The 26,492-nt window shown below is 37.8% G+C and overlaps 2 protein-coding genes across 3 annotated transcripts in view; both read left to right on the top strand.

The window, feature by feature from the left end:
• The window catches only part of LOC122820670 (C-type lectin lectoxin-Lio3-like), a 73,005-nt gene extending 46,985 nt beyond the window's left edge, over positions 1-26,020 (top strand). Inside the window, exon 2 of the mRNA XM_044098240.1 lies at positions 25,665-26,020. Coding sequence (XP_043954175.1) covers positions 25,665-26,020 — 356 coding nt within the window. The remainder of the gene's footprint in view (positions 1-25,664) is intronic.
• On the top strand, positions 1,005-21,051 carry LOC122819851 (solute carrier family 12 member 3-like). 2 transcript variants are annotated; one of them, XM_044096862.1, is made up of 28 exons: positions 1,005-1,074; positions 1,833-2,021; positions 4,296-4,452; positions 5,244-5,378; positions 5,555-5,630; positions 5,887-5,982; positions 6,770-6,909; positions 7,180-7,290; positions 7,406-7,517; positions 7,608-7,738; positions 7,815-7,899; positions 9,440-9,597; positions 9,722-9,829; positions 9,924-10,047; positions 10,150-10,251; positions 11,859-12,014; positions 12,120-12,219; positions 12,647-12,758; positions 12,930-13,064; positions 13,275-13,381; positions 13,509-13,588; positions 13,685-13,756; positions 16,107-16,211; positions 16,916-17,027; positions 17,191-17,277; positions 17,484-17,619; positions 17,703-17,770; positions 17,881-21,051. In XM_044096862.1, the coding sequence occupies exons 2-28, from the start codon at positions 1,852-1,854 to the stop codon at positions 18,017-18,019; spliced, it is 3,114 nt and encodes a 1,037-aa protein (XP_043952797.1). In that variant the 5' UTR covers positions 1,005-1,074; positions 1,833-1,851; the 3' UTR covers positions 18,020-21,051. The 2 variants fall into 2 exon arrangements, with proteins under 2 accessions (XP_043952797.1, XP_043952796.1); XM_044096861.1 differs by having other exon boundaries at positions 16,089-16,211.
• Positions 26,021-26,492: the final 472 nt, after the last annotated feature.

Below are 26,492 nucleotides of genomic sequence, written 5' to 3'. Positions count from 1 at the left end.
TTTTTTTAGTTTGTTAGTCTGGCTTTTTTTTTTTTAACCAAAACTTCTTTGTTAAAGGACAATGTAGAACATGCAAACTCAAGAACCTATTTGTTTTTGCTTCAGTGTATCTGCAATACTCAATTCTTGGTTTCCTGTAACACCTGTAGCACATTGTCGAAATCTCAGATATTCGCTAGTTTATGAATAGAAATCGATCAGTGAGTTTTTGGCATCATTGGATGGCATTTGGCTGACGTTCCTGAAATCAATTCTTGCTTGGACTAAAATGGAATAGAGAGGCATAGGGGGCCCAGATACTATTTTTACTATGGTCAGTGACAACTGTTTTTTATTGATCTAGAAAACACTACAAGCCCATGTACTGTCAACAGTTCCAGAATAAAAATAAAAATAAATAAAGTTGAGTTACGGTTTAACTTCTTATACGGACTCATTTTAAAAAGTGTTAAGTTTGAATTTCAAACTAGTTTTCAAAATTAAAAGTAAAGAACAGCTTAACCCAAAGCTCAGGTAAATGTAAAATTGAAGATAAAAAAGTTTTGGAAAAAAAAAAGTCAATTGATTTCACATTGGGTAGCAGCATAAGCAAGTCCTATTAATCTTTCAAAGCCACCATGGCAACTTTTCACCCGCTTGTTCTCCTTGTTTACTCCAATAACTCTGCCGCTACCAAACCAGCGGTTCACGCTCCCATAGTTTTGTGTCTAAGATTCACATTTCCAAACACCATCTTCCAGAAACTAGAGGTGGAAAATAGGAAACCATTTGTGACTCAACACAAAGTCATTATAGAATCCCATTTGCATATATGTAACTGTGCACGCGCATAATCCATGTGTCTGGGTGTTTTTTGAATACTCACACACCCTCAAAGAATGGAATAAGTGTGACTATGTATGTGTGTGTGTGCGTGTGTGTCTGAGGGGGAGGAAAGTGCATGAAGTAAATGGGAGGGATGTAACCTGCCTCACCAAGGTATAAATTACAAGAGTTTTGCGGTGTGTTGATCTGGGGTGTATGTTTGATCTGAGGACAGATCAAGCAGCTCTTTCATCAGCTACAGAACCACTTGTGAGTATAAGATTTTTTCTCTTTCCGTCGTTCAGCTTTTTATTTGACATTAGCCTTAATAACTCTCTTTCAGAGTCAAAAATTGGAACGTGGATTAATATTTGTTCTTTGCTTCTCATTTGGGAGAGACGTCAGATTTCATAATGTCTTAAACTGGAAGAATATTTGCATGTGAAATTGTATTTGCCAGAATTTGTCATATTGTTATTTACCAAGTATGATGCGAGTGAAACATCACGTTGCTAGGGGAGTTCACACCAAAGTAATATATCAAAAATTTCACTTATTTTGTGAGCTTAGTCAATATAAAGTAAGCAGTGATGGCATAGTAACTTTGACAAAGTAACTTTAGATTACTGAATATGCTATGAAAAAGTAACTTAGTTAGATTACCAATTACTTAGTTTGGAAAGTAACTTAGTTACATTAAAAGTAACTTTTTTAATTACTTTCAGCAGCTGCTAATAACAACGCTCCACCACTTGTGAAAATTACATTAAGCTTTGCCAATACTTAATAGCAAGTTATTTTATGATGGTACAGATATCAATATCTGTTCCATATTGTTTATTTTGTGGCATTACAAAATTCTGTTTACATTCTTGCAAAATTTGCAGTGTTCCTTTAAGGTTTTTTTTAAACTCATGTCTCTTGTTAATCATGATTTTGGTCAGAAAGTTTAGCATGTTGATAAAAATAAATGAAAAAGTACATTTGTTAATTTAGTGTATTCTAGTCAAATGACTATCACTCCACAGGAAGCACAAGGACGAGCTGATGGGGCAGTTTGTGTCCAAACGTAAAGTACCGGCCCACGGTGTGCATTTTTCCAGCAATGAGGAGGGACCTCCCAGGTACTCCTCACACCACTTTAACGGCAGCACCGTAAATGGAGGCGATGGGCTCCGAATCCCTCCCACCATCGTCGTCTCCGATGAGGAGTCCAGGTTGGTGCCGTCATTAAAAGTCCTTTTTCACATTTTGGACTGGCATTATTTTTTTTCTCTCTCAATAGGAAGTGCAGTTTAGCTTTCGTATCGGTTAGGAATGGATGACAAATTGCCCGCCCTCCCATGCTGCTGTGTTTTACTTCCAACAAATCCATCAGGAAAGAATGTTTTATAAACCTTTCCACAGCTTGAGGAAATGCTAATCAGCTGTGTCAACCAAAAACTGTTTACCTTAAAACAGGGGTGCCCAAAGTCGGTCCTGGAGGGCCGGCATCCTGCATGTTTCAGTTCTTTCCCTGGTATAACGCACCTGGATCCAAATGATGGCTCATTAGAAGGCCTAAGAACACTGACATGCTGAAAAAGTTGTTGGTACCACAAGGGACAGAACTAGACAGTGTAGGATCCCGGCCCTCGAGGACCCACTTTGGGCATCCCGCCTTAAAACAATATTGACACACTAAAAAAAAATAAAAAAAGATACACTATTATTTTTCTAATCATCCGACATAAAATCCAACTGGACTTTTAATGTTTGAGGTCTGGCAGGAATTTCCATGTTTTGCTAAATACCAGAGTAATTTGTGACAATGATATTATAGATATTATAATTATTCTCTTCAAAGTCAGAAGGCAACGCAGACTATCAATCCAATAATAAAAGCAAAATACCTTCTAAAGAAGATATCAGCCTGATCCTCTATCCCAGCCCAAAAATAGGGCCGGGTTGGGTTGAAATGATATGCTTGATGGTGAGTTTGGATCAGAACCAGGCTTTGATAGAGTGTTGAGAATGAGAATGCCCAACATAAGGTAGGGGTTGAACGACTACATATTTTTTAAGGTCGACTACATCATCATAATAGTCGAGTCGATGTCGACTAGTCGCGGTGACGTCATAGTGACGTAAGCGCAAAAACCCTTCACAACTACTTGGAGGCTTTATTAGCTATTTTCACGGCAAATATTGACCCTCCCCCCCCCACACACACACACACACGCAAACACACACACACACACACACACTACCCTTCTCCTGCTTTTACTAAGTCTATTATGGAGAATTAAAAGAGCAATAAACAGATCATTCTTCGTGAGCAGCGGGGAAATGTTTGTTGCACAAAGTCGGGTCTGACTTTTTTTTTCTAAACACCGGCTGATGCTGATGATCTCTGGATAGTTACTATAGGAGTCAAATTATCACACTGACTACATGGTGCTTTTGGAACATCACAAGCCAAACTTGTTATGAACGGATCCCGTTTGGTTACAGCTGAATTCAACGAAACCACCTGCTTCTCCTCCGCCCGATGCGCGGCAGGAAGCTCTGCTGACTCAGCAGATTGAACGCGAAGATATTTTCTAGTCAACGCCAACATGACAAAAGTCGAGTCGATGTCGAGTTGACTAGTCGCTAGACGTCATAGCAACGCAAGACGCAAACTTTGGAGTAACGTACAGGCTTTATTACCCGTTTTCACGGAAAAATACGGCATTTACACAGAACAGCAACAAGTGAAACAACAAAACATCGGGATAGTTTATGATAAATAATAAGTTGCTGGGAAACCAACATTCAAAAGGAAACGCACATCTTTTAGATGGGATTACCAGAGATCTTTATTTAATCAGCAACATAACATCATAATGTATTAGTTAGATCGTCGTGACAAAGACACTCGCGAGCCGCTAAGTGACATCCTTAGCGGGAAGGGGGCGAGTTTTAGACGGCTCGTGTTTTGTAGTTGACTGCAGCTGCAACTCCATCTCCTTTTAAAAACACTGTAAAACCACAAATATGCATCCATCTACATATCATTTAAACTAATGTATTAACTTATTTTTCTTTTGTCTTGTGACGTATACTGTGCTGTCAGATCAGCACAGGCTGTCACCACCGGCAATCACATGACTGCGACTAGTCGACATGAAATGTAAAAACTCGCGAGACGTCCTAGAGTCGACTAGTCGACTAATTGGTTCAACCCCTAATATAAGGTTGTGTTATTCTACCGTTTATAGTTTAGAGGAGCAGGTTGTTTACAATGTTGAAAAAAAAAGTTGTGGACGTTTAACAGACTGTAACAAGTGCAGAGCTTTGCACCACTAATGCATATTTGTCCTTGCCCTGCGCTGCTCCCATCAGTTAACCATCCTAGACGATTTGCTCTTCACTCACCCTGCACTGGCAACAAGCAGCAAAAATGGAGCTGGAAGATGTCAAACAAAAGCTACAGTTTGATAGACATGCTTCTGCATCTTGTCATGCAGCACAGCAGAGCGTCGCGGCTCCAGGGCAGAGCTGCGCAGGTCCTCCGTCTACAGCACCATGGACCTGGTGCCCCAGCTGGAGTATTACGCCAATTCTTTGCCACGCCAGGTGATAAAGAGCAGGCCGTCTCTTGAAACCCTGCGCAAAACATCTGAGGTACGTTTGTTCTTTAGTTCATGGCTTTTGGCTAATTTTTATTAATGCATTTTTCTGCTATGTGCACTCGATTTCTTTGCAACATCAGTGGCAGCATATTGGAAAACATAAGGAGTGTAACTGATGACATTTAGCCCCTTTAAATGAAATGTGACAAATATGTATTTAAAATGTATTATTATTCAGACTGCAGCAGTATTATGTAAAATGTGCTTTTTTAAAAGCTTTACATCATGTTATAGTCAAAATCATACTTGGAGTGTAACCTTGAGTTTCCCATGGCAACCATTCAGATGTCCGAAATGTCTGGGTGGACCTAGCTCCGCCTTCGAGGCGCCGCTCCTCCTTGGAGCTGAAGTTTCCAAGCTTCCACCTCACAAAGCAGCCCTCTATGTGACTCCCCCACTCAGCTCCTTCAGACTAGCCAGAGCCAATTAGCAAACACTTGATCACTTAAGCTCATTAAAAGAGATACAACTCAGTGCAATGTTGGTAAAAATGCTGTTAAAGTTTTAATAGAAGAGCCATGTTCTGTTGACTTCCTGAAGGCAGATTGTTGGAAAGAAAAGAACTTTCTTAAAGAGACAGAGGACAAATTTTTAAGTGTTACATTTTTTTAAGTCACATATGATAAATGTAGCATTTTTATAACAACTGAAGGTAACATTTTGTGCTATAAGATGATTTGATGTACCTGGAAAACACCTAACATTGCCCCTTTAAACAAATTATTTAATAGTTTAAGGCCGTCAGATGGTTTAGTTTCACTGGTTCTTTCCGTTGCATTAAAGGTCGTGGACATCGGAATGGACGGAGCGTCCGCCTCTGACTCAGGCAGCCTGCCGGCACCAGATATGGAAAACGAAGAGTCTGAAGGTCCTAAGGGCAAAGCTCCAGTTAGATTTGGCTGGATAATTGGTGTCATGGTGAGATTTTGATTCTTTTATACAGAATTTAGTGCGGGTAACGGAAATGTTAAACATGCAACATTAATAAAGAAAATATATATATGTATTTGTGAATTGGCAGCTAAACTTTCAGCACACTCAGCTGGTCACTGTACAAATGTCCCACGGCTGTTTTCATTGGTCTTTGGTAACAGGTCCGCTGCATGCTGAATATCTGGGGGGTTATTTTGTTCCTTCGTCTGTCATGGATCACGTCTCAGGCAGGCGTTGGTGAGTCATACCTTCCAGGTTTTTGTAATTCAGTTTATTTGATGTACACGATGTGGTAACATGCTGTTACACATTTTTTAAAACTGTGAATGAATTATGTTTGTAATGATTTGGATACTTGATTTGACCTATACATCTTGGAAAAGAAAGGAAGAAAGGAGAAAAATAACAAAACAGCAACCGATTTTCTAAACATGTTTAAGAAGAAAATAAAGAAATGAGTTATAATTATGAATATATATTCCTCTTCTGACAGTGTTGACTTGTGTAATTATCCTGATGGCTGTGGTGGTGACCTCTGTGACTGCGCTGTCCATCTCTGCTATTGCCACCAATGGGAGGGTGATATCAGGTGAATCTATGTGCAAAGTAATTAAATGTAAAAATTTATTTGCATTGTTGTAAATTAAAAATGATGGGAAATATGTAGCTTGGGTCATCAGTACAAATAAATTATACATCACTTTACTGCTTGATATTAGTGGACACTGGAAATTTTTGTACTCAGAAGAGAAACATGACGGGAACAATGACATGATGCACAAAATTTATCTGTGTAAATAGAGAAAACAAAGACACTTTTATTAGTTAATTAAATTTGTTCTACAACAAAGTAAGCAATGGAAGAAAAAAATGCTTAAGAATTGCATTGCAAAGATCCTTACTGTGTTTTATTCTGACAACATGCTTTTACTGTTAATGAAAGATAACAACAAAGACAAAAGTACAGTGAACCCTCGCTGCTTCATGGATTATTTTGTGCAGTTTTTTTTCACAGTGCATTGTGTTCTGTGTCCTGATTGGCTAAACAGTCTCCGCGCTTCATCTCTATATACCGTAACATCCAATAACATTGAGGTCTTTAAATATACGTAATGCAGCTTGGCAAATTTTGGTAAATATTTTTGCCCAGAAGAAAAAAAAGCAACAAATACCGAAAACCATGTTCTTTTCTCAAAAAAACACACCTTCAGAAGAAAAAACAACAAAAACTAAGTTGATAGGATATGAACAATTTTGAGAGGCAACACAAATCTTATAGCTGTAATCTGTGTTTTATTATTTGAGTATTCTTTTTTTTAGCTTTTCATAAAAATAGTCCTTTTTGTGTTTGTGTGTGTGTGTGAAACATTTTGCAGGCGGTGCGTATTTCATGATCTCCCGTACGCTGGGTCCTGAAATCGGAGGACCGATTGGACTGGTCTTCTCCTTTGCAAACGCACTGGCCTGTGCGCTCAACACTGTTGGTTTTGCAGAGGTGGTTCGTGATTTGATGCAGGTAGGTGGATCTGTTTAATCTTATCTTATGTGAATACTTGTTTTATTCAGAGAAAAAAAATTATACTCATAAGTTTAGTGAGTGTGTTTTAAGGTGATTTTAGTGTCTGGCAAAAGAATGTCTGAAGTTTTTCATGCATACGTTTTGTAAAAGTGATTTAAACACACATACAGGTAAGAATCTCTATAAATGCTTTCATCGTATTATGCCTGTCATATTAATACCCAATGTGTTGCATAGCTCTTTTGAGAATTATGTCACTCATTTTAGGAATTTGGTGCTGTCATTGTGGATTCGATCAATGACGTCCGCATTATCGGCGTAATCACAGTCACGATCCTTCTTATGATTTCTCTGGCTGGAATGGAGTGGGAGTCCAAGGTGAGCCTATCTGTGGGAAATTTTATGCTACAAAGAAACACTGTTTTGCTTAGTTTATGAAATGTTCTTTGACTTAATCATTGTTTCTAAATAACTTGTTTTGTGTTGCTCTCAGACCCAGATTTTGTTCTTCTTAGTGCTTTTGGTGTCCTTCGCAAACTACTTTGTTGGTACCGTAATCCCTCCAAAAGTTGATAAGCAGGCTATCGGCATCTTCGGATACCGAGGTAAAGAACTCTTCTCCTTCCCACCAAACACTTCGTTCTACGATGTAATTGGAAACGCAGCTGCTGACTCTATGTCAACGTTCTCTACAGGCGACATTTTTGTCGAGAACCTCACACCAGACTGGCGGGGTTCTAAAAGCAATTTTTTCCAGATGTTTGCCATTTTCTTTCCTGCTGCCATTGGCATTATGTCCGGGGCCAACATCTCTGGAGATCTAAAGGTTTGAATCGCAACAAGGCTGAAAGAAAGACATTGAGCATCAAGGAGCAAGGTGATGATCAGCTTTCTGTTCGCAGGACCCTGCAACAGCTATCCCAAAGGGCACATTGTGGGCTATTTTTTGGACGACAATCAGCTACCTGGGGATAACAGTAACTGTCGGTGGGTTACTTTTATCACATTCCTACCTTTGCCTTGTCTAATTATTGATTGGCTCAGTATATATTTGAGCTTGCTGAAGTTAGTGTTTGCCAATACTGACTAGTCATTAAAATTGTTTAATAAATGGAAAATGCAAGGGGCAATTTTCCGGTTTAGCGTCCATGTAGTAAAGAAATGGTATTTTTCCAAGAAATGTGATAAGAAATACCAGAAAGGCCTGTCGCGATAAACAACAAATCAATTAATCGCACAATAGATTAAAACTAGCGACCTCAATTCAATTACCGGCTTTATCGTTTCTCACTGCCTTTTTCTCTTTCTGTTGATGACACTGAATGAAAAAAAGGCTCAACTTCGCTGCTCTCCACTGACCCTCCCTTCCTCATCCTTTAGTGTAATGTCCAGCTCACACGACACGATTTTAGAGCTGTCGGCCCATTTTCAAAACCTGAGACCACACATTAGCCGACACAAATCCTAGCTATAACTGTTCGATGCGCCGTGTGGTGTCCAACAATGGGCACAAAATAATGGCTACAAGTCCAGTTAACTAATTTTAAAACCAGGCATTAATCAATGCTTTACTACAATCTACCTGCAATGCATGTGACTCTAGTGTCGGTCTTGACTGAATGAAAATTATTATAACCCATTTATGTCACGTTAACGAAGAACAGCTGAAAAGTTACCGGGTTCAGCAATTTCGCTCCAACTCCTCTCCTCGTCATTTCTGTGGATATTCTTTGCACAAAATGTTGAATAAACATTAATGTTGTTTACACACATCATCTCCAATGTTCACTGGACTTTGGGTTGCTCTGTCAGCTGTTTGGGATTCCCCTCTGTAATTTCCCCTCAGAAAGAATCGTGCTTTCTGATTGGCTACTTGTCACATTCAACAGGCTGCCTTAACGCTCCCAGTGGTGGAAAACCCCTGATTTAGATCGGAGTGGTCATGACGATCAACCATAACACACCACAGGATGATCAGCTACAAAATCGCAAGCGGCAATCCTAGAATGCCCAAAGTTCTAAGATTGTCATAAGGAAAAAATTGGGGCAAAACAGAATGTGAACTAACATGTAGTGTGAACTATTGCATCAGGTAGTCGATGTGCCCGGGCAATATGGTATACAGACTTCTTAATATGTATTTTTCTGGTTGAATGCAGTGTTTATTTGCACTTTGGTTTTATGCTGTTTAGTTTTTATTAAAGTGCATTTTTTTGTTAATGGAGACTGAGAATCCTTTTTGTTTTTGGTTGTTTTGTTTATTGTATTTATCAGTTCCAGTGTTAGGTGTTCTTTTGAAAATAAAGTGTATCTATCTTTTGTAGGAAATCGCATGCATTATTACCTCATTTCCATTAAATCAGTGTAAAAAGGTCTTCAAACAATGTGTTTATCGCAATAATTTTTGAGACAATTAATCACTCAGCAAAATTTGTTATTGTGACAGGCCTACGGTAGTTTTTCAAGAAATGTGATAAGAAATACCAGAAAGCTCAGCTCAGACTTGGAGTATTTATGTTTTTTCCAGGGTCATGTGTAGTGCGGGACGCCTCTGGGAATAAAAGTCACATCCTGACGGGAAACAACACGGACGGTTGCGTGGGACTGGCGTGTAAATTGGGTTGGAACTTCACAGACTGTAGCCAGTCGCAGACTTGTGAATATGGACTCGCCAACAGCGTCAAGGTATCAATAAACTTATTGTCGGGGTTAGATAGTTTCATCTGTTTCACCTAAGAGTCATTTACAATCTTTAAAGGTGGCTGTAAAAAATTATCTCCTGTTGATTTTACTCAAATATTCCAACCAGGTTCTGGGGCAGGTCTCCGGTTTCTACTACCTCATCACTGCAGGTGTCTTTGCTGCCAGTTTATCGTCTGCCTTGGGTTTTCTTGTCTCTGCTCCCAAAATCTTTCAGGTGAGACAACATCCTGCTATTAAAGTATTGAGTTATGACACTAAATTGTGTGTAATCATTGGGAAAAAAATTAATTCCTCTCCTTGTTTTCCAGTGTCTGTGCAAGGACCAAATATACCCGTACATCATTTTCTTTGGGAAGGGTTATGGGAAAAACAACGAGCCATATCGAGCTTACGTTCTCTGCTACCTTATTGCTACAGCCGTCATCCTTGTTGGTGTGTGAGATGTGATATCTCTGCAAATGATTATTCATATTTTACACAGGTTAACGGTGTAAGTTTACATTTTGTCTTTTTGCCCCCCATGTGGCGATGCAGCGGACCTTAACGACATCGCTCCCATAATCTCAAATTTCTTCCTTTGCTCCTACTGCCTGATTAACTTCAGTTGTTTTCATGCGTCCATCACCAATTCCCCTGGTAAGTCGATTACCTTTTTTTAAAGAAATTTTTAATTAATCTGTTTGCAGTTAATATCATAATCTAAAATTTGTTATTAAATAATTGCTGTTGCTAATGTCTGAAATTAGCCCTACCTTGACTCAGTAGGGCAAATAACAGATACCCATAATGGAGTTTATTTTAAGAGCAAATTATATGCAATGTAGGTTATTTTGAACAACAAAATGACTGATAAAAACAAAATGTTATGCATAAAATACAAATAATCTCAGATTACAATTGTGTTCTTTTCAGCAAGGAAGAATGTTTAAATTAGTGTCTAGATTAGAAAGTCTATTTTACTTGGCTGTAAGAGGTGTTTTGACTAAAGTAGTTTGAGAAATTAGAAATATAGACTTTGAATCTGGGAATCACTTTCTGGAAAGGAGAAAATAATTTTAAATTGGGAACAAAGAAACAAATCATTTTCCATGAAGTTAAGAGGCCTTCTACTTTGTTCTTGTAAAGCTAACCTAAGTGAGCACATTCACTTTTTTTATGACTTTGCTTTATCTTTATTCATTATATTTACTTTTTTATTGTTTATTTTTTTCCCATGAGCACACTCAAAAAAAGGTTTCACACTGAATCCTGTGCCTCTCTTGTACAAAGAGTCTGGGACATGCTACTTGTTCTGACAGAGATTTGTAAATTTGAATAGTTGTGAGCTATTTTGAATAGTCTTTTGCAAAAGCAGACATAAAAGATCCCAAATTTAAAACATGCTTAGACAAGCAAAACAGAAATAAAACCGATCTGTAAGACTGAACGCGTTAGTCTAAGGAAAATATCTTAGCATCATTGACTTAATGCTAAGGTATTAAAGACTTTTTCTGCAGGAACCCAGAGGTGAGTGAAGTACCCAATAAAATGTACGCAAGTAAGACTACAACTACTTCAACATATTTCTACTCAAGTAAACGTAAAAAGTAACTGTCTAAGAAATTATTACATAAGAGTAAAAAAGTATTTGTCAAAAAGTCTAGAACCGAGTGACTAAAACATTACATAATCAGATCGACCAAAATATGAAGTTAAGTTGAAATGTTGGTATCTTAAAGACAAAAATAACAAGAATTCATAAAAGTAACAAAAAATAAAGTCAGGCAAAAGAAATTAGTTCCAAATCAGTTTCTTTACATAGAAAACTTATGAAACTTTAACAAAAATTGCAGGTGTGTGTCTGGTGAATTTATGGTTAAAACATGTTTGTTTTTCATGCAGTGGGTAGAAAATCCAGAAATTTTACTCAAAAGTAGAAATACTTCATAATAAAATACGTCAAATAAAAGTCAGCATAGTAAAAAGACTCCTAACGTACATTTTTCAAAAGAAGTTACTCAAGTAAAAGGAACTAGTTACTACCCAACTCTGCAGGTAACAACCTAAAGTTCTGCCTCTTTATACTCTGTATGAGTCAGCTGGTTCAGCATCTCAGTTCACATAGCAGATTGGATAAACATGACCAACAACACTTTTCAGAGAGAAATATCAAAAACTACATCTGGTAATTTTAGACAAACTTTTAGCCCCTCATTTAAGTAAGATAACAAAAGAAAACACATCTTATTTGTCGACTCTTTCAGGCTGGAGGCCGTCCTTCCACTACTACAGCAAATGGGCGGCTCTGTTTGGGGCGGTCATATCTGTGGTGCTGATGTTCCTGTTCACCTGGTGGGCTGCCCTGGTCACCTGGTGCATCATCGTCTTCCTCTTTGGATACGTCAACTACAACAAACCGAGTGGGTGCAGCTGGTTGAACCTGAGCTCAGTTCAGCTGAGTGACGTTCAGCAGAAAATGTTTTGCTGCATCTGCTCTTGCTAAGCAAATGTTTCCCTTTCCACAGAGGTAAACTGGGGTTCATCGATGCAGGCAGGCACATACAACATCGCTTTGTCTTCCTCCGTCTCTCTGACCGGAGTGGAGGATCATGTGAAGAATTTCAGGTGAGTCGTCCTAAAGAAAATTGCCAATTTTCAACATATTTTCATTAAACCAATAATGATCCTTCCTTTATTTATTCATTTTTAAAAATTTTCTTTCTCATCCAGTTCTTGGATGTTTTTGCTTATTTAAATTTTACGCATTTCTTTAAAACTCCTGTGAGTAAATATATTTGCCCATTTATCCATAACAACTGGACTTTACAATATCTAGCAAGTTGTTTTCACAATTTACCATCAAAACAGAGACAAAAACATTCTATTTGAAGATGGTCAAATGGCCCAATAAAGTCCACACTTTATTAAATCCCCTCTTAGCTCTCTGGACTTGAAATGTAAAGAAATTTGAGTGATTTGAAACTTTTGTCCAGCATTTTGTCCAAAGCATTTTCCAATTCCCATTTTTTTGCTTTCTCCTGTCTTCTTCCAGGCCTCAGTGTCTCGTCCTGACCGGTCCTCCAAACCAGCGGCCTGCACTGGTGGACTTTGTCTGCACCTTCACGAAGCACATCTGCCTCATGATCTGTGGCGATATTATACTGGTAGCAGCTTTTGGTCATATATCCTAAGAATCCCCTTAGAAAATTAGCATTAAGCTACATTTTATCAACACTGTAACAGTTAAGCTGCATTTCTGGTTGCCGTTCAGTCCCATTTTTCTTCACTAAATCTTCCTATCAATGACATTCATTTTATTTTTTTGCCCTTTCTAGGAGCAGGACGTAAAGACGCGGCCTGAGGACGCCACAGACTGCCTGGTTAAGTGGCTGAACAAGAGGAAGGTGCGATCGTTCTACACTTCTCTCACTGCTGACAGCTTAAGGGCTGGAGCTAAGCAGCTGCTACAGGTAAGAAAAATTATTTATTTTATTCATTTCCCAATATGTTTACTGAAGGAATCCAAGAATATCAAAGAATAACTACAAATTCAAACTTAATAGAACTCTGGAAGGGTGGAAAACCTACAAATCTCAGTTTATTTTGGAGTGTGTGTTGCAGTGAGTGTGGCAGGTATCCAGAAATAAACTATTTAACTGTTCACCTTCAATCTCTTCAAGGCGTCCGGTCTGGGTAAACTGAAACCCAACACTCTGGTTCTGGGCTTCAAGACGAACTGGAGGGACAGCGCTCCAGAAAGCATCGAGGATTACATCAGCATCATTTAGTAAGATTGAGATTTTTTTTTTTTTTTTAAACTGGCTCAAATTATGTTATTTCTGAACAAACAGCAGCTGCGACATGTGGTTTAAAAGAGAATTTCTGATTTTCTAACTATGTTCTTTTTTTTATAGTGATACTTTTGACTCTAACTATAGTTTGTGCATCTTGCGGATGATGGATGGACTGGATATCTCGGATGAGTTAGAATTAGGTTGTTTTTTTTACTCAATATTTAATTTTTGGACTTTACCACATAAAATATTAATTAAACTAACATGGATCTGACCATGTCGTTTGAACCCCACAGTCAACCAGGGCTTTGAAAATGTGGACAATCCGGACCAGGAAGCCAACGAGGAGGAAACGGATGAGGTGGCAGGTTAGTGAAAATATAAAATTCTGTTGGTCTGAACTTTTATACTGGAATAGACATGGTGGCAAAATTAAACAGAATTCAAAGTAAAGCAAGAAAACACTGTGAAGATACTGAGAATGCCATATGATTACAAGTCATTGTTTTCGGAGAACATTTTCCACCTCTCTCGTGTTTACAGTAAAGAAATTATAGCAGTTGCTGCCATACCATGTATTTCTGTTCCACTTTCACTTAAAGTAAAAGTTACTCCACTTGCAAGTTACTGACTGATGCAGCAACACAAATGATTAAGCGTCCTTTTGTGTAAACACATACCGCAGCTAGGTACCGTAAATATTGACTCTCATGCTCTGTTTCAATATTTCTTGCATGTTAAAACTCAAAATGTCTTCATGATTCTTTACTTCTCTTCACAAAGTTGCGACTCGCGTTGCGTGTTCATGTTATTAGCAAAGGTCAAAGTTTTTCAGGCTTTTGTAATAAACGAATAACACAACAAACATTACAATTGTTCACATAGACATGGATATCAAGGATTTTTGTCTGACTTTAACACTAAGTTAAGTGAATTTAGGTTCTGTTTTGGTAGTTTTTGTTTTGCAATGTTTCTCGGGATTCACAAATTATCAGTATCAGTACAAACATCGTTATCGGTTGATATCTGACCTTTTTTAGCGTATCGTATCGCTCTGCCAAATAAAATTGACTGATTTTAACAATCGATATTTATTTCCGTCTTGCTGCTGCTTGTTTCTGGAGGGGAAGTGGAAGAGGCTGGTAATGTTGTATTTGAACTGTCATGTGATACCGATGCAGCAATGGGTTTTGCTATTTAAAGTAGTCTTAAGGAAAAATTATTATTTTTAGTGCTTAATACAGCTAATCTTACCCCAGGTGTAAAAGTATATTGAACAGTCTGATTTTGAAAAAATGTCTTAATTTTGGGGTAAGAGATTTGAAACTAAAACTACTCTATCGGTAAGTGTAAGAGATTTGAAACTAAAACTACTCTATCGGTAAGTGTAAGAGATTTGAAACTAAAACTACTCTATCGGTAAGTATTCGGAGACGGGAGCCAGGTGTAGATCAAAAGGGGATCTCTCTGTGAGGCTCCTGCTGTGTTATCAGGGCCCAGGAAGCCATAGAATTAGCATTGCCTGTAGGACAGAACCCTGTATGGTTCACAGAACATCAAAGGTCTTCCAGAAACACATCTGGCATGGTTTAAACTAAATACAACATAGAATGTTGAGATCATTAACATTTAATTTCTAAGACATTTTTCTAAGTATTAATAGCAAGTTTTTAACCAAAGTGTATTATCTAAGTTTAGAATGGTGAATGCTGAATGTATTTGAAAATTGTACTATCTATGATAATATCTGAATCAAATGGAAATTGTTTAAATGAAAATGTGTTGTTTAGTATTAGAAAATTGTTTAGGATTTATGTGATAAGGCAAAGATTAAAATCTTTGGAGATGCTGAGTCCAGATGAGCAAAAACAAGGTTTTGTGAAGGTAATCTTTCCTTAAACCAAATTACTGTGTTTAACTTTGTGAAGGAGACACTCCAAAATTCACAGGTATATGTGAAGTCTTATGTTAAGGTTCTATTTGCTCAGGTGGCCCTAGCTTCTTGCTCTTTTGTCCTACCGGAGACAAAAGTGGCCTTTGATCTTGGCGTGAAAGTAAGGGAAGTTTTTCTAAGTTTTTCTGGGTGCCCGGGGTGGCTCCTGGTTGGTCAAAACAGAGGCACGCCTTTCTGAATACATTAAAAAGTTAAGACACACCTCCAGAATAAAAGTCCGTGCCCAGGAATAATAATTCAGATAGCTGCCCTAGTCTGCCTTTTTTTGGCATCAGCTTTCTCCAAAGACATGTCTTTGCCTCTTTCACTATCTTTCCTTTTCTATTTCTTTTGTCTCAGGTAAAGAATGTATATCTCTGTAACTCTGCAATTTTCTTGTTAATTCATACGTTGCTTGTTTTGAGAATTAAACTCTGTGACGTCATCACGCATCGTCGTTCCTTGTTGCCACACGCTGCTCGCCGGGAGGACCCGGGAAATAGGAAGAAAGAGAGAGCCAAGCTTTTTCCAAAATTAAGCTAACTTAGGAATTCTTCCTTTAACAGTAGCTTCATTTCCATTTCAAATGTGCGCAAAATATTGTTAACATTCTGCAAATATTTTTTTTAAAACCGCCGTTTTGCAATTCAGGTGTTTCCATAAATCAAGAAACACAATTAAAATCGTACGTGAATAAATTTGCTCACACAATAAGCCATTAAAAACACGTGCTAGTTTATGTGGGATTGTTTTTCTTTCCTCTAAAGCTTCTCCTCGTCTTGCAGCTGATGACATGTCTGACGAAGGCAGCAGCGATCAGATGAACACCGTGTTTCAAAGCAACCAGGGAAAGAAAACCATTGATGTGTACTGGATAGCAGATGATGGAGGTGAGTAAAACGGGCCAACATCGGATTTGAAAGGGATTTAGTCTTAGATATTTATAGATGAAACTGCTGCAAACCTTTCCAGGCGTAATCAGGCTAATAAGAATAGTAGCAATGGGGGCCTTCCAAAGGTAAAAACATCTCCTAACCAAAAAGATCTAGAAAGTCTCTTGCATTTGCCAAAAAATGCATATTGAAGATCTTTGCGGAAATATTCTGTGCACTAATGGGACAAAAATGTAACTTTTTGGAAAGTGTGTCACGTCACAACACAGCATTTCAGAAAAAGAAAAACACATCCACTAAAAAGCAGTGATGCAGGGAGAGTGATTTTCAAACCTTCCTACAGTTGGATCAAGACTGTGCAGTTGTTTAAAAAAAAAAGACAGACATTTCATTTCTGTAATTAAAAATCAAAAGAAGAAGGATTTCTATTATTCTTATTACCTAATGAGTTTTCAGATTCTTGTAATATAGAAATCTTTGTAGATGTTAAAGGAACAGAACGTAATTTTGAATAAAAAATATTGACTGTATGAACAGCTTTGCCTGCAAGAGAAGCTGTGAGACAGTTTACTTGTAAAGTTTGTAGCTTTTATGACCAAATACTTTTATAACCAGGTTTTAAGATAAATGTGTTCCTGTCACTTCTATTCAGATCAGCGGTACAAACTGCCACCATTTATAATCACTCTGTCTGTTTTAAGGTCTGACTCTACTGGTGCCCTACCTGATCACCAGGAGGAAATGCTGGCGCCGATGCAAGGTCCGAGTTTTCACCGTGGGCGACGAACAAAACATGGAGAAGGGTCGCGACGAGTAGGTTTTCCAAGAACGATTTAGACTCAGAAGAGAAAAGAAATGTTTTGCTATTCATCTCTTTGTTGAAGTCAAGATTTGAAGAAATCAAGACTCTAATCCATCTGATTAGAGTGAAGTGCTGTATAATGCAGTGAATATGATGTTATCTTATATATTTTAGGATGATAGCTCTGCTGAAGAGGTTTCGTTTGGACGTTAGTGAGGTTATAGTCATGACAGACATTGAGAAACGTCCTCATCCTAAAAGGTAAGAAAATGTAATGATATATCTATTTTTTATGTTTATGAAGCACAAAAAGTGGAATGTACTTTAAATAAATAATCTACAGAATTGGTACCAACGTAACGGTGTTCCAATAAGACTCACTCACTTTCACAGGTTTCCATTTGTATGTGTTCACTTTCAGGCCGTGTGTTTGTTCAGGAAAATTAACCTCTGCTTTCTCGTTTCAGCTTGAGCAGGTTTGTGGACAGCGTCGCCCCCTTCAGGCTGTATGATGAGCAGCAGGAAGGCGTCTCAGTGCAGGAGCTGAGACAAAGCACTCCCTGGAAGATATCTGACAAGCAATTTGAGGCCTTTAAGCTGAAAGTGGGTGTTTTCTAGCAAATATTTGAGGCAAAAATATGTCGTAGTACAATGAAAATATCTAACGTTTCGTTTACCTTTTACAGTCTGAGAGAAAGGTGAGGCTGAATGAAATCATTCGGAAGAATTCGAAACAGGCCGCTCTTGTTCTAGTGTGAGTAGAGATTATAAACACCTGAAAATGTCTGGCTGAAGAAAGCATTTACAGCTAACTGATGGAATCGTACATTGATCGACTCATTTATTTGTGTACCTTCCTCGCAGGAGCCTTCCAGTTCCTCAAAGCGATTGCCCCAGTGCTTTGTACATGGCCTGGATGGACACTCTGACATGTGGCCTTCACTGCCCCGTCGTGTTGATACGAGGAAACCAACAGAACGTCCTCACATTGTACTGCCAGTAAAACTAGCGATGCACCGATCCACTTTCATTCACTTCCGATATCGATATCTGAGGTTTAGCATTGCCCGATAAATTGACTTAGTGAAGAAGTGAAAAGTAAACTGCAATAAACCCTGAAGAACGACGGCGGACAGAGCACAAAGCATAGAATTGGACTGAATAGATCAATAAATTCACCTAATTTATCCAAAAGACCGTGATCGGCGAAAAGCAATGCCCTGACGGTAAATAACGCTCAACTATGAACAAAGACCAATAAGCAACAAGTAACCAAGCACAAGACACTCACCTTGACTGTTCCCACCCTCTCCCACTGCATGAAGCCAGGAAGCACAATGCTGTCATGTCATGACATTACAGCTGCCAATTTGAACAAAAACAATCAATGAGCAATATACATGCTCTGCGTGCTCTTTTGTTCTTGTGTTTTATTTATTTGTTAATTAAATAAATATCAATGCATATAATTAAATAAAGTAATGATAGCTGCAGTGTACACAGAGCATTACAAGAACAAAGAAGGGCTCTCAGTGAGGCTCTAGTCCAATCTTCTGAGTATAGAGAAGTTCAGTAGACTCGGATGGTTGTCACTATATTGCAGACTTTTGGACACAGTGTTGTCGCATATATGCGACACGTTAGTCAACACCTCTGCACAATAATTCAGCACAGTGAGTGACTATTTTTCCAAATAACAAATGCTTATGTGTCTCTGTACAGCTAGCTATGCTAACATCACGTCAACGGAGCTTACCTTTCTTCGAGCTTCTTTTCAAAGTGACGAAAAAAGTTAGACGTAGTCCTCACTGTCTGTGAAAGCGAAGCGCTGCTGAATTAGCTGTCGCCATCGGATTTCTTATGATCTATGCAGCGCAATTCAATTAATTAGACAGACGATTTGATCTGCCACTCAAAGAAAACCACTGCGCATCTCTTGGAGCACCGCGTGCGAGTGAAAGGTGTGGGGAGGGGCAACAGAAACAGTAATTGGTAAGTCATGTTATTGCTTGGATTTTAATCGGTGCGTTTTGCATCCAGTGAAAACAAACATGTTAACAGATAAATTGGACAGTATGCTGTAAGTTTAGTGATATCGCCACAATTGCGGTCTTTACTGGTCTTGAAATAAAATCCCGAGTCCTCAGCACCCGAGACCGAGACCAAGACCAAATGCGGTCGAGTCAAAAGATGAGACCTTCAAAAATGGTCTTGAGTCCTACAACACTGATGTATAGATATGCAGTAACTTGATGTAGTGAATTTTTTTTCTTCATGTGGATCTTAATTTAGATTTCAGTTCAACCAATAGTTGAGTTTCTTGGTTCTTAAAGAGCAAGAGATGTGAATCAGACTCAAAAATACACAAGTGTTTTATACCACTCTAAAGTAGGTAAGGGCCCCTGAGTTCATTAAACTCGTCAACTTACAAACGACAACTCTAATACACTCTCGTGTTTAAACATATGTTAATTTTCACTCATCTTAGAGTAATACTTTTAAACACATAGTAGTAATTTTGAACATATATTAAACACAATAATAAATCCACAAAAATGCTAAAAGTTTCACTCTTATGGTTTCACAAAACCTATGTTAGTTAATGTGGGCCCTCACTTCAATGTCCACCTATAGTCGCTTCCCCCCCTCCCAAAAAAATAAAATGTAACAGGCCTGAATTGATGATGATGAGTAGAATTTCGTACCTTAATCCAAGGAAAAATCTTGAACCTTCTTGGAATTTCACCTGTTCTTCGTCCCAGTTGGCAAGATGTCTTCAGCTCCTTCACCAGTCCCTCGGCCCACAGGATTCAGGAAACAGCAGGAAAGTCCAACGCAGACACAGTCCTCCAGCACAGTCACAAACTCTCAGTGAAAACTCATCTTTCTGCACTAGGCTCAACTCTGGAACGCTCCCACGACGGAAATTATATTTTAAGTCTTCTGTTAGCCGAGTTAGCTCACAATACTCAATGTTCATTCACTGTGCTAATGAATGCTAATGCGTTAGCGCGCATTACGTTTGTCTTTCCACCTACTGTACAGTGAATTCTGGTCTGAAATTATCACAGTAGCTGCAAATAAGAGTGTAGAGTCGATATCTATTAACAAACTGTTGAGTTGAAAGCCTAAATATCTGCAAAAACACTCATTTCTTAATAACTGCGCCACGTTTTTTCAGCGCGCTTCATCTCTTTCCTTTCTCATTTCCAAATACCGCACGTTATCCCCTGTCTCTCCACTCTACTCTCTTATCACTTCCTGACCCTCAGCCAACCACGGACCAGTAAAGTTGCCTTGCTCTACCCCACTTCCTCTTACAAACATCAGCCCTTCAAAATAAAATACGGTGAAGATTACTTTTCTATAAAATGGTTCTAAGTACAGTTTTCCAAATTCTTTTAACTTATTATACCATGTTACTTCAAGTACTTGTTAGTAAAAAAAATTTTAACACTAATTTATAACAATTTTAACATATTTAAGCAAACATGATTAACACATTCTGAATTATTATTGCTTCTATTTACTTAACTCAATACAAAACACCTTTATTTTGGACTGGGTTACAACTGTAGCAAGTGTTCCTTGAGAGATAGGAAGGTTATCAATATAAAAACTTAAATATATTGTATATTGAGGGAATTTCTCTTACATTATCTTTAAATGCCATATAATGTAACTTGATGACTTCTGGTGTAAAATCAAACATTTTCTCTTTGATTGTCAATATTTTTTTATGTGAACTCTTACCGATTGAGCATATACTTTATGTTGCTGTAGCAATGTATAAATGTTCATACTATAAGTATGGTCAGGGGTTGTGTCTAACTCATATATGATATACACTTGTCGATGATGTGAAAGCTCTGCTAAGGGAACAAAAATTATTATTCAAACAATAGAAAATGTCATACAGTTATTTCAGCAGTTAATGGCTTTATGTGTTTTTTCTGTTTCTTTCTAACTGTATAACAGTGCTGTACTTGTACATGTATATTTTGGTTGTGTACATTTTTCTAAAATACTAAATAAAGAGAGTTTATGTCATGTACACTTTATTACTGACTACTGAATTAAAAAGTTTATTATCTTTATTTGTCTCGCTTGGGAGAAATTCTTTCTGGACTGGGGGAAAACCGCTACAACAACCACATTATACATCCTACAACATGAAAAATTATCAAATAAATTGTATTTTCAAAAAAAAATATCACTAAATGTTCGTCACAAAAACATTAATCATCTTCCCACTGCTATTTCAAGATGTCCATCAATCCAATCCATGAATATAGATTCCAATAAAATTAATTCATCAATAGGCCTCATGCAATCCGGCTCATCTGGTCATCAACGGTCATATGCAAATATCTATTCAAATATTGGTGTATGTCTTTCAGGCTAAGTATAAGTACAGTCCTCAAGGGCCGGTGTCCTGCAACTTGTAGATGTGCCTCTGCTGCTTCACACCTGAATAGAATAATTAGGACATTAAGGCTCTGGAGAACTGATCTACACAAGGAGGAGGTAATTAAGCCATTCCATTCCTTTGTTTTGTACCTGTGGCACATCTAAAAACTGCAGGACTGGAGTTTGCCAACTGAATACTTGCTCTAAATCACAGGTGTCAGAGTCCATTCAACAGAAAATAGTAAAGCCTTTGATAACACAGGGAAAAATGTGACTGTTTATGGAGGATTTATGGCAGAAATGGCCTGGGACGGGAAACCAAACTGCTCTAGTGACGAGCTACATTTATAGAATGAGAAACCAAAAAACGTGTTTAATAAAAACAAACTAGAAAAAAAGAAGTGAAATGAACTCTGTGTGTCATGAGTTGTGAGTTTATTGATGGACCAAAATGCAGAGAGGAGCTGGGAGCTTGGAGAGTCTTGAATGTCTTGATGAAAGCAGACTTCCATAAAACCCCACAGGAGCACAGGGAGCCAGAGGAGAACAAAAACAGAAATCCAGGGAAAATAGACAGCAACAGGTTTAACACAAGGTCGAGACGGGATAAAACTGGTAACGGGGTTTAACAGGAGGTACAGCAAGGACTGTCAGCAGGAGAAGGGTTTCAATCCTTTGAGGGTGAAAACTGCACTGTAAAAATGTGTCTCTAATTTATTTAAATAGCAGCAGTTGTGGCAACCAAAGAATTTTACAGCATAAATACAATAAAATTCTGGCAATCACAGTTGCCAGTATTTTACCTTAAATTGAAGATGGTGCTTTTTACAGTGTGGAACAAAACAGCCAATCAGCCCAGGTGGTATGGTATTTCTTATGAATACCATAAGAAACATAAAACTCAAGTAACTAAGAACATATTCGACACAAGACATAAACATAAACTGTAATCACTAAGAAAGGACTGAACGAAAGTAAAATGGAAACACGAATGATCTAATAAAAGGAAAGGAGCTAAAAAACACAGAAATGAAGAAAACCTAGAACCGAGTCAGATAACCCAAGATCCTGACACTATGCTGGTCTACTGTTGGTCTAATGGTTGTTGTACTTTAAGTTCACTTTATATCACTGATAGGTATTTTCTCAACCTATATAAAAAGAACCAAAGAGAATGTTACTTAGTTTGCAACCAAATTCCTGCAAGAATTGGGAAGGCACAGAGGATCAGATCCTACAAGCCGATCTCCTTGCGTTATGCCATTCTGCTGCAGGACTTGTCTTTTATTAGCAGGGACAAGGAGTGAATGGAATGTGGGAGAGTGATCTTAGCAAGAAGGGGGAGCTACCCTGATAACAAGAAAGGGAAAATAGAAACTAACTTCTACACACAGACAATTAGAGGCAACTAAGGAGTATCTCAGGAATTTCTCCTAAAGAAGCACCTGCGAAAACATGCTTGAGGTCAAGGAAAGGTTAGTTATGTGTTACACACAGGTTCTTCCTCTCCGGGGTGAGAACACTAAACCTTAAAATTAAAAAAACAACTAGTAATATAAAACTACTAATGTAAGAAAGATAACAAAACATAATAATTCTAAGTTTCACATTACAAGTTTTCCTCTGATTATTTAAGTTTCACTAATTGAAGTCAAAAAGTGTGAATCAAATGTAAATTTTTCACACAGAGTGACACAATTCAGGTATTTGTGTTCGGCCATTTTGACTGTTATGGCTGACGACTAGTAAAAATAACCCCCCCAAAAAACACAATTTTACAAAAGAAACACGGGAAACATTTTTAAAACAAATGTTATATTCTGGCCAATGCAGCAGAATGAAAGGTTTTCCTTTATTTGTATTTCAATCAAGCCTGCAGGAAACATGGAAAAGAACAGAATCTAAACCTCATGAGATCCAGTGCAAATATTTTACAGATAGTGATAATTTTTGAAACTCTGTAACATCTAGTGGTGTTGGTCTGTAGTGTTTCATCTTGTCAGCACAGCTGTCTAGTTTTTGGAGCAGTTCATCTTTCCCTGTTCTGACACGCTGTATGGAGATTCTGATTCTAATTTCCACCTCAAACCAACATCCTTCCAAACTCACCAACTGCGCCAGTCTTCTTTTTACAAGAAAACGTTTCTGTTTTAAACTGCATCAAGGTTTGACTCTGTGAAAAATACTAAAGTTCACCAGAGAAATGTTTGCAATTTCCCAGTTAGAATGTAATATTTATAGTATCGTAATTTCATTCCATTAGCAGAAAAGATCCGGTGGAAAAATTGAAGGATGGCACTTCTCATAACCTCTTTATTTTTTTTTCGAGAGAAATGACTGTAACACACTTCTCGATCAAGAAATGCTTATGTGCTATCCAAACTCCATGACTTTGATTAACGTTTTCTTCATTTAAATTCCTAAATCTTCTAAATATGATAAAAATGACCATTTACAGTCCTGTTGATTGATAAACTCTCCACTCAGCAGAGTTTCCTCCACAGTTCAGAGTCACAGACTCAGAGGTGAAGTGTTGCTCTCTGTCTGTACTCACTGAGAGAGACGCTGCTGGATGAGAGACTAAATAAAACAACATAAAAATATGGAATGAGTTAAACATTCAGAGAGAAAAAAATACTATTTGGATTAATCCATTCTCATTGTTTTTATTTTAAATATTTCTTAACAACATTGTTTGTGCTTTATGACCTTCCTTATTCTTTTAAAGCAGTTTAAGCTAAATTAAAGACTTGTACATGTGATCCTTGTAGCCTTTTTAGTTGGGAGCTACCAGAACAGTAAAATTAGGAATGAAAGGAAGTGTAACTTTAGTCCACTGTAAACACAGAAGTACTCTGGGTTTCCTCTTTCAGCTTTGCATGCGTTTCCTGCTGTGTCTCTGTACATGAATGACGACGGCCCATTGATGCCATCAGGCAGCAGCTCCTGATCAGTCTAACAATGGCTGATCAGGAAGAATACCAGAAGAACCTCCAGCCTGCAGTCTGATCGTCATGGTTACAGCTCAGTTACCATGGCTTCAGGGTTCTTCCAAGATTCAGACACTAAGAGATAGAAAGGAAATTTGGATTGGACTGTATGACCAAAGAAAAGCAGAGAGAACATGTTACTGGTCTCTACCTGGAGTGGAGTACAATAAAAGTGAGACAAACTGGGGAAAAGATGAACCAAATAATCTTGGACCTAAATGCCAAAACTGTGCAATTACATGGAGCAGTGATCTGATTTCCCTCCAGTGGGGAGATTTATCCTGTAACGAAGAGCATCCTTTTCTATGTTATAATGGTAAAAAAAAAAAAAGTCATTTGTGTTTTTCTAGATCATCTTATTCATGTCTGTCTTAAGACTTTGCATGTAAAAGTGTTTTGTGTTGTGACATCTTCATTTGACAGACAATGATTCATCACAGAAATACCATTTGATTAATGAGGGAAAGACCTGGCTGGAAGCTCAGAGTTACTGAAGAGAAAATCACACAGACCTGATCAGTGGATTGAAGCAGCTACAGAAGGGAAATATAAACACTGGGTTAAATTTTAGGCATATAATTTCAAGGTACATGTTTATCTGTCTGTTCAGTGACACCTGGAGGTGGTCAGATGGAAACAGTTCCTCCTTCAGACACTGGAATCTGAAGTTTGACAATCAGATAATCAACAGTGGTCAATGTGCCATGACTGTGTTTGATGATGGAGGAAGATGGAAGAATAAGAACTGTGACAAGAAAAAACCCTTCATCTGTTATGATGGTGAGATGTTCTTACAGGACTCTACAACTAAAATAACATCTAATAAATGCATATTTAGATTGTAGCTAAAGACCTAAAGAGATTTCACTTTGTATTTGTATTTATACCACTGCCCAAAAGTTGGGATGTAAGATCAGATTCGTCCAAAAAGTATCACAGTCTGATTGTTTCTACATAAACCATAAAACAACATAAAAATTGTCTTTCTTCAAACTCTTGTGAGTCCTAAAACTTAGCTCGTCTTTGCTATTAAAATTTTTCAAGAAATAGTTTGGCAACATCTACATATACCTAAACTTAAATTTATGAGTAAATAAATAAAATTAAAGTCTGATCACACACCATAAGCTAAAGAACTCATATTATGATTTATCCATGAAAGACTTTCTTAATCTGCTAGATTGATGAATGAATCTACAATTAAGACTTCAATATAGCTGCAGATTTTTTAAATCCTTATTTCAACAGATAGAGTGATCCTGATCAAAGAGAATAAAACCTGGGAGGAAGCCTTGACCTACTGCAGAGATCATCACCATGACCTGGTCACCATCACCAACATGGAGGATCAGAGATGGATCCAGGAGAAAGTCAAGAACGCATCGACTGGTTATGTCTGGACGGGTCTGAGCTACACCTGCACTCTGGATTTCTGGTTCTGGGTCAGTGACGAGGTGGTCAGCTATAAGAACTGGGCCAAAGGTGAACCGATGGACGACTGTGACATGTCTGTAGCCATGGAGACAAAAGAATACAAATGGCTTAAAAAAGATGATACTGAGAAGCTTAACTTCATCTGTTCTAAGAATAGGCGAGGAAAATAAGTGATGTGTTTGACAAGCGGCGGTAAAATAATGAAATAATTGAAAATAGCAGCTTGCATTTTGTTTTTGTTTTATTTTACACACTTCATATGCAAATTATTTTTACCCAAGTAAAGCCTATCCTAACCTAATCCTAAAGAAAGATACATTAATATGAAAGAGATCTGATGTTTTGATTTCTACTCTTTGTATCTTTCTCAATCTATCTAGATTGCACTCTTCTTTTAATGGTCACTGTAGTAAAATATCTAGTTTAAATATGTCTGAAAGGAAAAAAGACAATAAATACTTACCTGAAAATGTACTGATTTATTTATCAGGTTTTTATTATGTAATTTTTGTAAACTGTAGACATATTTGAATACAAATTAGGTACATTAGTTTGAATTTGTTAATAAATGTAGAACAGCACAGAGTCCTGGAACTTGACTTGATGAGAGATGATCTTTTAGAGTTGAAGTTGAGAAGAGGA

The sequence above is a fragment of the Gambusia affinis genome, linkage group LG18, assembly GCF_019740435.1.
Source record: "Gambusia affinis linkage group LG18, SWU_Gaff_1.0, whole genome shotgun sequence".
Taxonomy (NCBI): Eukaryota; Metazoa; Chordata; class Actinopteri; order Cyprinodontiformes; family Poeciliidae; genus Gambusia; species Gambusia affinis.
This window is presented reverse-complemented; position numbering and strand designations above follow the sequence as displayed.